The 14,267-nt window shown below is 36.4% G+C and overlaps 1 protein-coding gene across 1 annotated transcript; it reads right to left on the bottom strand.

Annotated features, from left to right (window-relative positions):
- Nucleotides 1-6,796: 6,796 nt before the first annotated feature.
- On the bottom strand, nt 6,797-13,931 carry PTGS2 (prostaglandin-endoperoxide synthase 2). Its single transcript, XM_004372925.2, has 10 exons — nt 13,880-13,931; nt 12,465-12,581; nt 12,205-12,348; nt 11,166-11,309; nt 10,365-10,546; nt 9,574-9,657; nt 9,200-9,446; nt 8,572-8,858; nt 7,770-7,917; nt 6,797-7,626 (listed from the first exon to the last, which is right to left on the bottom strand). Exons 1-10 carry the CDS (start codon nt 13,929-13,931, stop codon nt 7,217-7,219), a joined length of 1,815 nt encoding a protein of 604 aa, XP_004372982.1. The 3' UTR covers nt 6,797-7,216.
- Nucleotides 13,932-14,267: the final 336 nt, after the last annotated feature.

Genomic DNA, 14,267 nt, shown 5'->3' on the forward strand with positions numbered 1-14,267 from the left:
GGATCGGGATTGTGTTGTATTTGTAAATTGCTTTGGGTAGAATAATCATTTTCACAATGTTGAGTCTACCTATCCATGAGCATGGCATGTTTTTCCATTTATGTGAATCCCTTTGGGTTTCTTACAATAGTGTTTTGTAGTTTTCTTTTTATAGGTCTTTCACATTCTGGGTTAGATTTATTCCTAAGTATTTTACATTTTTAGGGGCTATTATAAATGGTATTGTTTTCTTGATTTTCTTTTTGGTATTCTCTTTGTGGTGTATAGGAATCCAACTGATTTTTGTATGTTGATTTTATATCCTGCTACTCTGCTAAATCTTTCTGTTAGTTCCAGTAGTTTTTTTGTGAGGACTGTCCATTTTTAACATTTTTTTTTTCTCTCTCTCTCTGCTTCAGATGGAATAGAAATTGCCCTGTCTTCAAGTATAATTATATTTTCTTCAGTATTACCTATTATTAAACCAATACAGAATTTTTTTCTTTAGATATTGTATTTTTTGGTTCCAAAATTTCAACTTGGTTCTTTTCATAGATTTCTTTTTGAAGACTCCCTATTTTTTCCTGATTATGTTATTGTTTCTTTTTGAGTCTGTAAACATATTTATAATAAACCAAACAAACCTAACCCATTGACCTCAGTCGATTCCAACACATAGTGACCCTATAGAACAGAGTACAACTGCTCCATAGAGTTTCCAAGGAGCACCTGGTGGATTTGAACTGACAAACTTTTGGCCTCTGGGGTTTTAAAGGGTGAGGCCATGTCCTCCTAGGTTTCAAAAGGTCAGATCTTCACCAACTTGGTTCCAGACTGTGCGGCTGCCAGGAAGATGGGGCCAGATCTGCTGCCCAAAGCTAAGGGTGTGGGGTAGTCATGCCCAAGGGTCAGAAGAACAGCGCCTGCCAGGGCCAAGGGGATGGGGCTGCCACTCAGATGAACTGGGAGAGTGGGGCTGCTCAAAGCCAAGGGAATAGAGTTCTATGCCACTGGGCCTGGAAGGTAAACCTGAAGCCCAGGGCTGAAGGCTCTACCCATAATTCACAGTGTGAACAATACCCAGAGTCTGGAGGGTAGAGCCATTACCCAGATGGTCTAGTTCTTCTGGGTTTTGGAGTTGCTTGGTGCTTGTTATCCCGTCTTTCCATTTGTAGTGGAAATGTCTACCTTATGCTTGTTGTATCAGTGTACTTGGAAAGGAGGTAACTTGTATTCTAGATTTTACAGGTTCATAGATGAAGAAGAATTTTGCAGAAGATGAGATTTTGGAGTTGACTTAAGACTTTTGGGATGAAAAGATGAGGTGAATGTGTTTTACATATGGCAAGGACATGAATTTTTGGGAGACAAAGAAATGAATATCATGGATTGAATTGTGTCCCCCCCAAATATGTGGCAACTTGGTTAGGCCATGATTCCCAGTATTGTGTGATTGTCTTCAATTTTGTGATTTGATTATCCTCCATTTTGTGACGTGTTGTAAATCTTAGCCTCTATGCCTATGGTTATGGTCTCGTTTGGAAGTGAGCTGTCTGTTATGTTAATGAGGCAGGATTAGGTCATATTAATGAGGATTAGGTTGGTTTGTTATGTTAATGAGGTAGGATTACCACCCTACAAGAGATATAAACAGAGAGAAGTGAGCAGAGAGGGACCTCCTACCACCAAGAAAGAAGAGCTGCGAGTGGAGTGCATCCTTTGGTTCCAAGGCCCTGTGCTGAGAAGTTCTTAGACCCAGGGGATGACTGATGACAAAGACCTTTCCCCAGAGTCAACAGGGAAAGAAAATCTTCCCTGGACCTGGTATCCTGAATTCAGACTTCTAGCCTCCTAAAGTGTGGGAAAATAAATTTCTGTTCATTAAAACCATCCACTTGTGGTATTTCTGTTATAGCAGCACTAGATAACTAAGACAGAATTATCTTGTTCCTAAGTCATGCCCTTTCTGGAGTCTCTAATGAAAACTAATACATATGGTAAAGAGTTTCTAATTTTAGAAGAAACTGACCAACCATTTTCCAGAACGGGTATCTCTGTTTTCCAGTATCTTATCCTTCTTCCAGAATCACTGCATATTCTAGTTTTATGAAGCCTATTCTTATTCACTGATCAAATGAATAAGCCACTGGAAAATTTCAAACAGATGACTCTCACAACTACCAGGAGAATGGTTTGGAGTGAGGCAATAATAGAAGACGAAACACAAATTAAGAGACTTTTTGTGACTAGGTTGGTGGTAGTGGAGTTGGAGAGTAGGTACCAGATTTAGTATTCATTTGCAGAGATAGTCAACAGGATGGCTGCTGGATTGGCTGTGGAGGTGAGGGAAAGAGAGATTTTTGGATTAAGAACTAGGGGATGCTTGTGTCTTTTATTGAGGAAAACTATTATTTTAGGTACGTGATGCAGAGATGTAAAATAAGCAACTAAATCTATGAATTTGAGTAAAGAAGTTGTCAATTGACAGAGACCGATCCCAGAGACATAAGTTTGGAGTTATTAATTAGTGTTTCAAACTATGAGTTTGGATAAGGTTAACCTGGAAAGGAGTACAGAGAAGAGAATGAAGGATCAAGATACTCCAATATACAAATACAGTAGAGACTGAGAAGTGGTAGTCTGTGAAAGTGGAGAAAGACCAAGAGAGTATCAAACCATGTAAGCCAAGACCAAAAAAAAAAAGCACTTTGAATAAGGTCATAAACATTTGTATTGAATGCTGAGCCGTCAAATATGATCAGGGCAGAGAAATTACCTTTGTACTTGTAATATGGAGTCCTTGTTAATCAGAAAAGTCTCAAAGGAATGGTTGGTTCAGAAGATCAACTGCACAGGCTTAAAGAAAGAATATGAGTTGGTAAATGAAGCAGAAGTTTGAACAACTTTTGCATATTGATAGGAATAATTTTGTAGAGAGGGAGAAATTAATAGTGCAGGATAGAGAGAAGATATTTAAAGAAATAAATTATTTTAAAAGTTGAGAGGGTAGAAGATTCAGAGCACAAATGGAGTGGTTGGCTTTTAGCAGTAAAAAGTACACTAACTTCATGTTTCAGGAAAGAAGGCAAAGTGTTTGAAAACATATGTGGAATGTGTAGGTAAGTTGGTAGGTTTGTGATGTGTGAGAAAAGGAAAGTGTTCTTGTCTGATTTTCTCAATGAAATATGAGTCGAGGACATCAGCTGAGAGTTTAGAGGTGAGAAATAATTGTCAGAGGGAGTGAGAAATGGAAAACACTAGGAAAGTGTTGTAAGATTTATTGGCAGGGTGGAGCACCTATTTGAGAATGTAACCATGAAATTATTCAGTGTTTTCCTCTAGCAACATTCAGGTTCTGAGGGATAGGAACAGATTAGGAGGATCGCTGAATTTAATCAAGTTTTTCCAGTTGAGTATAATGGAACCAGAGTAGACAGGGAGTGAGAGTGATTATAATGGACAATGGAGTCTGAGCTGGATGAATAAAGAAGGGAATGAGGACAAAGGGAGGTGACAGATAATGAAGTGTGATGAGGTTAGTGAATCAGAAGGCTTAATGAAACCAGAGAGTTAGAGGTTAGAGTACTAAAATAGGTGAGCTGGAAGGATAGAAGTTTTGATAATAAAAAAAGATGCTTGAAATCAAGATTTTGGAAGCGGTCCAATAATTTATGATGACGAGATCAAGATATGCATGATCATGGGAAATATGGTGGAAGAATTCATCGTTGGAATGGAGAAGCTCAAGGAAGAGGGAGGCCAGGCAGAATGTTAAATATGCAGTTCATGTAGATATCCAAATTACCAAGATGTCAAGAGTAGGTATGTAACAGAAGCCAGTGAGCCAGGTACACATGCCATCAACGATTTGCCCAGCTGAGTAAAATCTCTCCTTATTTTGAATTTCCTTTTAATTTTGTATCTCCTCTGTAACATGTTTTATTTTTTGCTTTACGTGTAGATTTTCCCCTTTCTTCTAGATTAAGCTTGTTGCTATCTCAGATAGCACACACACAAAAAAAACCCCCAAAAACCAAACGTGTTGCCGTCGAGTAGATTCTGACTCATAGGGACCCTATGGGACAGAGTAGAACTGCCCCATATGGTTTCCAAGGAGCACCTGGTGGATTCAAACTGTCAACCTTTCAGTTAGCAGCTGAACTCTTAATCACTATGCCGTCAGGACACAAAGCACACATTTTCCAACACAATGTTGCAGTGAATAAATAGTGGCCCTAGGAAGCCTCTCTATGACGGAGGGTAGAACCATTTCATTTAAGGGCCGGTATAGTTTTGAATAGATAGGAGAATACAAGTCAGTGGTGTACTTTAAGGGCAATGAATCAGAGAAATCATACGTCAAAGACAAAGATATTTAGAGACAGTCAAAATTTATTTTCAGATGGGATTTTTGAATTCTTAAATAGTATAAAAATAAACAGACATTTATTTCAAGACTTCTTTTTTACATAAGTTAAAATACACATTTGTCTGAGGCACCAAAACATTCACATACAGATCCCCAACTCCCAGGTTCAGTCAGCAGGTTGATGTTAAAAACAAATCAAGTTTTCTTTTTCAAAGGTCAGTGAAGTTAAACAACTCTTTATACTAGCACTTTTAACATTGACTATTTCTTTTTTAACATTTAACCTTTTAAACATAGAATCTTGAAGAAAAATTCCCCTGAGTTATTTCTCTTTAATGACACTTGTTTCATTTCTCCTACTTTCCAGAGACACATTTTTTTTTCAGTTATTTATACAAACACGATTTTATCTGTAACTAGTGCTTGATTTAAAAATACTAAAACCCACAGTACTTTGTACAGAATTTTCCTTAATAAATTATGGTTGAATGAATTAATGAAGAACCCACAGGTTCTTCAAAGAATGCGAAAAAGGTCAGTATTACAGCACATGTAGGCTAATGAGACACAATGATCTCTGTGGGCTGGTGTTTAGGTAAACCTTATGACAAATTCTAACCTTAATTATTTCATTATACTACAGTTGGGCTACAGTATAATTCATTCACAAATCTTAATCCAATCATTTCTCTTGATTGTTTCCATCATAACTGAGAGAGGTAACTCGAAATAAGAAATATTGATTCTGTCATCATGAAAAAAAAAATCAATGATTGCAGGCTTAAACCCAGTTTATAACATTAACATCTTAATAAAACATAAATAATAGTCTTCAATAAATTAAATAATATACAGTACCAGAAAAACGCCAGCTGACAATGAGATGTGGAAAAGAAGTATCACTTTACTGGCAACTCTTCAGGATTTTTTTTTTTTTTAAACAAGAAAGGGCATTCTTTAGAATAGGAATGTAACTTCCTTCCTATACAGAATCCCTATAGTTCTTTCTAAGACACTGAGCTCTTCAGTAAGAGATAGTGAAATTGAATTATAAGCAACATTCTCTGTCTTTCAGTTAAAGTAAGCTCATACTCCACTACCTTTTCAAAAACTTTTTTAGTCATCTTAATCAAAAAACTCATTGCCGTTGAGTTGATTCCAACTCATGGGGACCCCATTTGTATCAGAGTAGAACTTTACTCTATAGGGTTTTCAAGAGCTGGTTTTTTGGAAGTAGATCATCAGGACTTTCTTCTGAGGCACCTCTGGGTAGACTCGAACCTCCAACCTTTCAGTTAGCAGCTAAGTGGGTTAACTCTTTGCACTACTCAGGAACTTAGTCATCTTAAGAGGCATTAAATAGTAGTCCTGAGCTGAGGTTTCCCTGAAAACTTGCAAAAGTTTAGGTAAGAAAATATAGGCAGAGTCCAAAGGAAGACTAACTCAGATTTTAAAATTAAGAAAACAAGATAGAAGAGGTAAAATGATCAGAATAGAGTTTCTCTTAGCAAAATGGCTAAAAGAAAATCAAAGCAGCAGCATGCAGGTTATCTGGCTTGATTCAAACACACCTACTGAGTTGGCTTAGTCAAGATTCCAATAAATTAATGTGTGAAATGAATTTAAGGATTTTGCAGAGGCATTCTACAAGACCTATGCTACTTTGTGCACTGTGACATTGACTGCTAAGTCACACTGTGCAATAAGAAATCTGAGAAAACAAATTGTTATCCAAGACCAGCTTGGTAATTCAGTAACCTCACAGCAAAATCTCTTCAGTACTAGGCCTACAGTACTCAGTAACCCAAGTCCTTCCTTCAAGACTTTAAACCCAAAGTTGAACTATACTTTGGTTTTCTTCTTTGTTACTGTCTATTTTCAACATAGAATCTTTTGCTGCTATAGATTTTGCTTGGTGCTAGTCATATAAACAAATTCTGGAATCTCTTAACATAAAACGTTATTTTAATTGAAGATATGCCTGCAGTGGATCCACCACTTTAATACTTTTGGCATTTTGATATTAAGAGGAAGCTGTAACAATGTTAGGTAGATTTTCACTCTTAAAAAAAAAAAAAACAATATCTCTTACGTAACGTTTTAATCACTAATTTGCACTGATTTAAATATATGACAGCTTCTTCAACTGATGGAAGTACAAGTTTATTTCCTATACTAGGAAATAAGACAAGCTTTTACAAGCAATTCTACCCTGTGATGCATCGTTAAACAGGATGCTCCTGTTTAAGCACATCACACACTTTGTTGTTCCCAAAGCCAATTTTTTAAATTGTTGTTTCAAAATTGACATGAAATTACTGCTAATGTCTGATTTAGAAATTCATTTAAAAATGTATTTGTCCTTTTTTTTTTTTTATTCTTTTTTTATAATTGTGGCAAATATATAGATAGCAAAACATTTGCCATTTCTACAATCTTCACATTGTCCTTTTTTTTTTTTTTTTGGTATGTTTGACAACAGATAAATGTCTAGAACCACTTCAGTATTCCAAAATGTTAGTCGCTTCTGATGCATCATGGAAGATGCATTGGAAATATCAATAGTGTAGAAACTCACACCATTTTGCCATCTTGTTAATTAATAGCATTGGATTTTTTTCTGTATTCTTATGCTTTTCTTCTTATGGTTTTTCTTTTGTTCTTATAACACAAATTGTCTTCCCCTTTATCGTGAAGAAAATACATCTTCAAAGTAGTAACACACAAAAATCTTCACAAGTATGATCCCTTTCTCTGCAACAGGAGTACTGCCTTCTGTTACAGATGTAACATGAGTTTAATATAAATATTATTAAATAATTTAGAGGAAATAGTTCATATAAATAAATAAATATGATCAACAGACTTCTACAGTTCAGTTGAACGTTCTTTTAGCAGGACTGCGGGGTTCATATCATCTAGTCTGGAGTGGGAAGAGCTTGCATTAATGACGATTGCTTTGGTGAGCTGTGGATCTGGAACACTGAACGCAGTATAGGGACAGCCCTTCACATTACTGCAGATGAGAGACTGGATTGAGGCTGTGTTGATGATGTTAAAACCTACTTCTCCACCAAAGGTGCTAGGCTTCCAGTAGTGAGGAGAACATATAGGATTACCCATGAGTCCTTTCAAGGAGAATGGTGCTCCAAGTTCTACCATGGTCTCACCAAAGATAGCATCTGGACGAGGCTTTTCTACCAGAAGGGCAGGATACAGCTCCATAGCATCAATGTCACCATAGAGTGCCTCTAACTCTGCAGCCATTTCCTTCTCTCCTGTAAAGGTGATAGAGAGAATCAATCAATGTAAAGCTTTAAAAAAAAAAAAAAGTTTTACCCCCTTGCACAATTTGCTTTCAATTTATCTGCTGTTTCAATTTGACCCCTGATTCTATTAAGAAGCTTAGACTATTTCTCACCAGTAAGTTCTTCAAATGACGTATAGGGTCTCATCATAAAGCGTTTGCGGTACTCATTGAGAGACTGGTATTTCATCTCTCTGCTCTGATCAATAGATGCCTGTGCTACTTTTTGTACTGCAGGTGCAACATTCCTGCCACCAGCAACCTGTGAAAAATGAAATTGTAAAACAAGATTTTTAGGCATATTTACAATTCCTATTTAAAAGTATCCCTTAGGTGCGAAGTAAGTAACACTGATGCTCTCAGGAAGACTTAAACTGTCCTTTTCTGAAAAGATGTTTACGTATACATCATTTAGAGCTGTGCTTAAGTGAATTAAATTGTAAAACAAGATTTTTAAGCATATTTACAATTCCTATTTAAAAGCATTCCTTGAGTACAAAGTAACACTGATGTTCTCAGTAAGACTTAAACTTTCTTTTCTGAAAAGATGTTTCATACACTTCAATAAGAGCTGTGCTTCAAATTCAATGGAACATTAGTCTAGAACTATTTTGCCTTTTAAAATTATAAAATCTAAAGATAATTCAAGTCTCAAGTATTTACAATAAGATTATAAACAGTTTTTGAAGATTTCTATTTTTAAGATACAGACATCCATTGCTTTCTTCGCAATAGTAGACTAAAATTTTAGTGTAGACTTTTAAAAAAAAAAACGTTAGGCTTCTTAAGTTAAGAAAAACATTTTACTAGAAAAATAATTACTCTTTTAGTAAGTTTAAGAATAGTCATTTCTGTGACAGAAAATTCAAAAGTTACTGACTAGTCTTCTATTTTGTTTTTCAGTAATGATGCTCACCCTGCCAGCAATTTGCCTGGTGAATGATTCAACAAAGTGAGTAAGTCCATGTTCCAGTAATATAGAGTTGTTGTAGATAAACTGTTGATAGTTGTACTCCTGGTTATCAATTTGAAAGGTGTCAGGCAGAAGAGGATGCCAGTGGTAGAGTGTGTTAAATTCAGCAGCAATACGGTTTTGGTACTGGAATTCTTTGTTAAAAAGAAGCTCTGGGTCAAACTTCAGTTTGAAGTTATAGCCGCTCAAGTGCTGCACATAGTCTTCAATCACAATCTTAATAGTCTCTCCTATTTGCACAAAAAAAATTAAAAACATTAATCCTTTCTGATCATAAACTTTCAAGCAATTGAAATACAATTTTATTAACTTCACCTATATTTTTTGTTGTTGTTGCCTTTTTAATGTCAAGACAAAGGGTAATTCATTATATTGCCCATCATGCTCACAAATAAAAATGTTGTTATAGGAGGTTTTTTTAAAATGAATATCAAGCCATGTAGCTTTACATTCACTACCTTCCCCAGAATTACTCAAACATAGCAAAGATAACAAAGTAGTTTTCTCTGGGCAAGAGGTTTCTTTTTTTTTTAAAGAGGGTTTGATTTAAATTATTTTTCCTCTTGCTTACCTATCAGTATTAGCCTGCTTGTCTGGAACAACTGCTCATCATCCCACTCTGGATGCTCCTGTTTAAGCACATCGCACACTCTGTTATGCTCCCGAAGCCAAATTGTGGCGTACATCATCAGACCAGGCACCAGACCAAAGACCTCGTGGCCCACAGCAAACCGCAGGTGCTCAGGGACATGAGGCGGGTAGATCATCTCTGCCTGAGTATCTTTGACGGTAGGAGGATAAACCTCTCCATCGATTATCTAAAAAATAACAGTAATAAACATTAATTAAAAGGGTTAAGAAAGAAATTGTTTATGACTAAGGATTTTAAAATATAGATCTGGGTGATGAGTCACAACTAATTCTTAACATTCAAATGGAACATACCTGATATTTCATTTTTCCATCCTTGAAAAGGCGCAGTTTATGCTGTCTATCCAGAGTTTCACCGTAAATATGATTTAAATCCACCTAGAAAATTACAGAAAATTTTCAATTTGTTACTGCTGGAGTTGTTCTTATATAAAATGTTTATTACACAATTTATCATTAAATACTTTGATGATTTAACTTGCTTTAATTAAAATTTTATAATAAAACATTTTTATCATAATTTCAAAATATATTAATTTGTTTAGCCACTGAAGCTACAAACATATATATCTTGTTTTCAATAGTATTAATATCTCACATAGGACTTATAAATAATATCATATACTTCAGCATAATTATGTACTATTTTTAAACAAACTATCAGAAAACTTATTACGGATGCAAAATCCTTACTGACATATTGAAGCTATATTACTGAAATCCAGGAGAAAATAATGATGTAAAAAATTCTCATTTTATAGTATTTAAAGCTGTAGAATCAGGATACTAAAAAGTTTTCAAAATCATAACATTCTGCAATGAAAACATTTTAACCTAAAAATACAAGTGCCAAATTATAAATAGTAATAATAATAATAATCTCTACGTATGTATGTATGTCTAAGCAAACCAGTGAGTCAAAATGGAAAACTCCATCAAAGTTTTTTATAGATAGCGAATTTGTTAAAAAGAGGGTGAATTATTTGGTGTGGCAAACAATTATTTTCTGTTTTCGTTTTTGTTTTTGCCTTTAACGTGAGCACTTCACTAGGATATGCTGTAACTCTAACTTGACTCTGTCTCACCCCATGGCCCAATCCTTTGGTGAAAGCTGGTCCTCGCTTATGATCTGTCTTGAAAAACTGATGGGTGAAGTGCTGGGCAAAGAATGCAAACATCATATTTGTGCCCTGGGGATCAGGAATGAACTTTCTTCTCAGAAGAAATTTCTCCACAATCTCTTTCGAATCAGGAAGTTCTTTCTTTCCTGAAAGATAAGAAAGTGAAGGTAAGAATTCATGTATTCAAGGAAGCAGACAGTGATTGTCAATTTATCAGGGCATTTTTCACTTACAACATAAACTAAACAGGACTGTAATATGAAAAAGTTCTAAGATATGGGGAAACTATTTATTATTGAATTATTTTATCTATTTTTATTTAATTTGTATTAGTTGAATTTTAATGAAATAATTTTGGAAGTATTATGATATTATACCAAAAGGCTCACTCACTATCATGGAATAATTCGCATAGATTTATTTACAAAGAAATCCTTGCATATATAGTCATCCAAACCCAAAACCAAACCATTGGTGTTGAGTTAATTCCAACTTATAGTGACCCCATAGGGTTTCCAGGCTGTAAATCTCTACAGAAGTAGACGGCCACATCTTTCTCCCTAGAAGCCACTCGTTTCAAACTGCCGACCTTTCAGTTAGCAGTCGATTGCTTTAACCACTGCGCCACCAGGGCTCCTTATATATGTTCATAATAATCGAAAAATATACTTTTATTAACAGTTAAATGATAGTCTAAGGTCGAATTTTCTAGATAGCAATCCAATCCCCAGTGCAATTAATACATCTCTGCTTCTCGTAACTTACCTTTCACACCCATGGGCGTAGGACAGTCATGAGGTACGGGAGGAAGGGCTCTGGTGTAATAGGAGAGGTTGGAAAAGGCTTCCCAGCTTTTATAGCCATAGTGAACATTATAAGTTGGTGGGCTGTCAATCAAATGTGATCTTGCTGAAATTTTCAAGAAAAAAAAAAATTGTTCCCATATGCAAACCAAATCAATTTAAAACAGGAAAATAGCACTAGAAACTGAATTCAATTTCAGTGATTTAAGATACAAAAAAAAAAACCTCATTGCTATCAAGTCGATTCCAACTCAGCCACCCTATAGGACAGAGAAGGGTTTCCAAGGAGCAGCTGGTGGATTTGAACTGCCAACCTTTTGGTTAGCAATCGAGCTCTTAACCACTGCACCACCACAACTCTGATCAAAGATAGTATATTTTAAAACAATTATACTTTAAAGTTTAACTGCCACTTGCAATCAAAAAAGAGGAAAGAGTGATTCATTAAAATGCATCTTTAATAATGCATATACACTTTACACAGCAATCTTGTAATCTAGCAATCTTGATTTTTCAGACAACCATCCACTTCTCAAGAAGCTAATAATGGGCATGGCTGGCATGGCGCTCACTTTACAGGTATAGAAAGTTTTTTTTTTGCCGATCCAAATAAAAATTAGCCATTCTAAAAAACAAAAGAAAAAATGGGTGCTACACATTCAGAACAATTCTGTGGCTTATTGTCATTCAAGAAACAAAGAAACAACTGGACCACAATTCTCCTTCAAATTGGCAGGGACAGTGGGAAAGTGAAGGGCAGAAGAGGCCTGTAGGGTTCTGAGTAGAATTATGACTATGAGACAGAACTGTACCAACCAGATGAGATTCAGACGTCAATATTTTTTGGCCATTAACACAGAAACCATACTGAAAAGATATATTTAAAATCATTTTGTCAAGGTTGGAAATATATTTTTGGATTAGGTTTAGTAATCTACAGTCATATGAAGCAAACTTTTCTTTTAGGAAGCTGAAAATCTTAGACAGAGATGTATACTTACATGTCAACACATATTTCATAATGGCATTTCGCAGAAAGGGACTATTATTGACAATGTTCCAAACTCCCTTGAAGTGGGTAAGTATGTAGTGCACGGTGTTGGGAGTGGGTTTCAGTAATAATTTTATTCTTGTCAGAAATTCAGCTGCAAAAAGAGAAAAAAAGAGGGAGAAATTAACATGACCAGTCATAACACAAAACTGTCAAATGATAACTGTATGTAGCTCCATTGCAAATGAGGGCACCCAAGGACAAACTTACGTATTGAACAGTTTTCACCATAGAATCCTGTACGAGTGCAATCACATTTATACTGATCAAATCCTGTGGTCATGCATACACCTCGGTTTTGACACGGGTTGGAACAGCAAGGATTTGCTACAATAAAAGGATAGGAAGTAAATCATTCTTTAGTGTCTTAATCTTCACTTCAACATTTAATTGTTTTACTTACTATGTGCTGTGGATTCAACTGTGTCCCCCAAAAATGTGTGTCAACTTGGCTAGGCTATGATTCCCAGTACTGTGTGGTTGTCCTTCATTTTGTGATCTGATGTGATCATCCTATGTGTTGTAAATTATAACCTCTATGATGTTAATGAGGTAGGATTAGAGCCAGTTATGTTATTGAGGCAGGACTCAATCTACAGGATTAGGTTGTATTTTGAGTCAATCTCTTTGGAAATATACAAGAGAGACGTGAACAGAGAGTGGGACCTCATAACACCAAGAAAGAAGCACCAGGAGCGGACCTGGGGTCCCTGGCTGAGAGGCTGCTAGACCAGGGAAAAATTGATTACAAGGGCCTTCCCCCAGAATCCACCGATAGAGAAGGCCTTCCCCTGGAACTGGCGCCCTGAGTTTGGACTTCTAGCCTCCTAAATGGTGAGAGAATAAACTTCTGTTTGCTTAAGTCATCTACTTGTGGTATAACTTTCTGTTATAACATCACTAGATAACTAAGACATTATGGGTCAACTTTACAATAATAAATTCAAGAACTATACAGGTGGTCAATGGAAAAATAATTTCTTTCACCTGTCTCACAGACCAGTTGTAATTTAGAAATACCAGCTTCTTATTCTAAATAAGAATAACAGAACATTCAACCTGAGAAATCATGTCACTAAGCCTTTTTCTTAATAACTTTTTAGGTGTCCAAATTAGGATTTTTAGGAAGCTCAAAGAACTAGCAGTTTCAAAATTAAAATAGATGGATCTAGTAAAAAAAAAAATTAGGAAAATTTTCAAAGTAAAATATTTAAAAAATATTTTGCTTATCTTAAGAAAATAATCTGGGCTCTCCTGAGGCAGAAAAGCACTATCATATTTAAAACAATTATTCCCATTCAATTACAGCAGGTACCACCACATACGAACATTTCACGTATGTGTATCGGATTCTGTATTATCATCATGACAACCTGCAAATCAGTTTCACTATTCTCACTTAGCAGTTGAAAAAAGTGAGGCTCACAACAGTTAAGAAATTGGTCCATAAGGATTAGACCTGGGATCTGCACCCAGGCTTTTCTTACTAAGTGGTACAAAGTCAAGCAACTTTTCTATTCGGAGGAGAGCGTTCAGCATACGGCGAATGACCAGGGATTCAGAGCGGAAACTCTGCCCTGGACTAGGAACCGAGGAGTCCCTGGTGCGGAGCGCCAGGTACTCACCTGAGTGGCTGAGCGCCAGGACCGCGCAAAGAAGCAGCACGCGGACGAGCATCTTGGCGGCGGGCGCGGTGCGAGGCGCAGGGCAGGCAGAGGTGTGTAGGTCGTCGGGGCTGCAGAGACGGAAGGAAGAGGCGCTATTGAGGATTTCCTGAGCGTACTTCAGATGCTCGCCGCAAGTCGTTTGACAACTGGAAGCTAACGGGGAAACTCCCCCTTTTATGCATGAAGGCGACCCCACGTGACGCAATGAGGTGGACGGCTTCTTTCCGCCTCTTTACCTTCCGCTTGTTTTTTGTTTCGCTCGCCCCTTCGATTGTTACGTAAGGCCCGGGGTGGGAACAGAAGTTTTTAACCACGTGAAGTGGAAAGTCGGAAACCCGGGACACTG

Source organism: Trichechus manatus, unplaced genomic scaffold (assembly GCF_000243295.1).
Source record: "Trichechus manatus latirostris isolate Lorelei unplaced genomic scaffold, TriManLat1.0 scaffold00021, whole genome shotgun sequence".
NCBI lineage: Eukaryota > Metazoa > Chordata > Mammalia > Sirenia > Trichechidae > Trichechus > Trichechus manatus.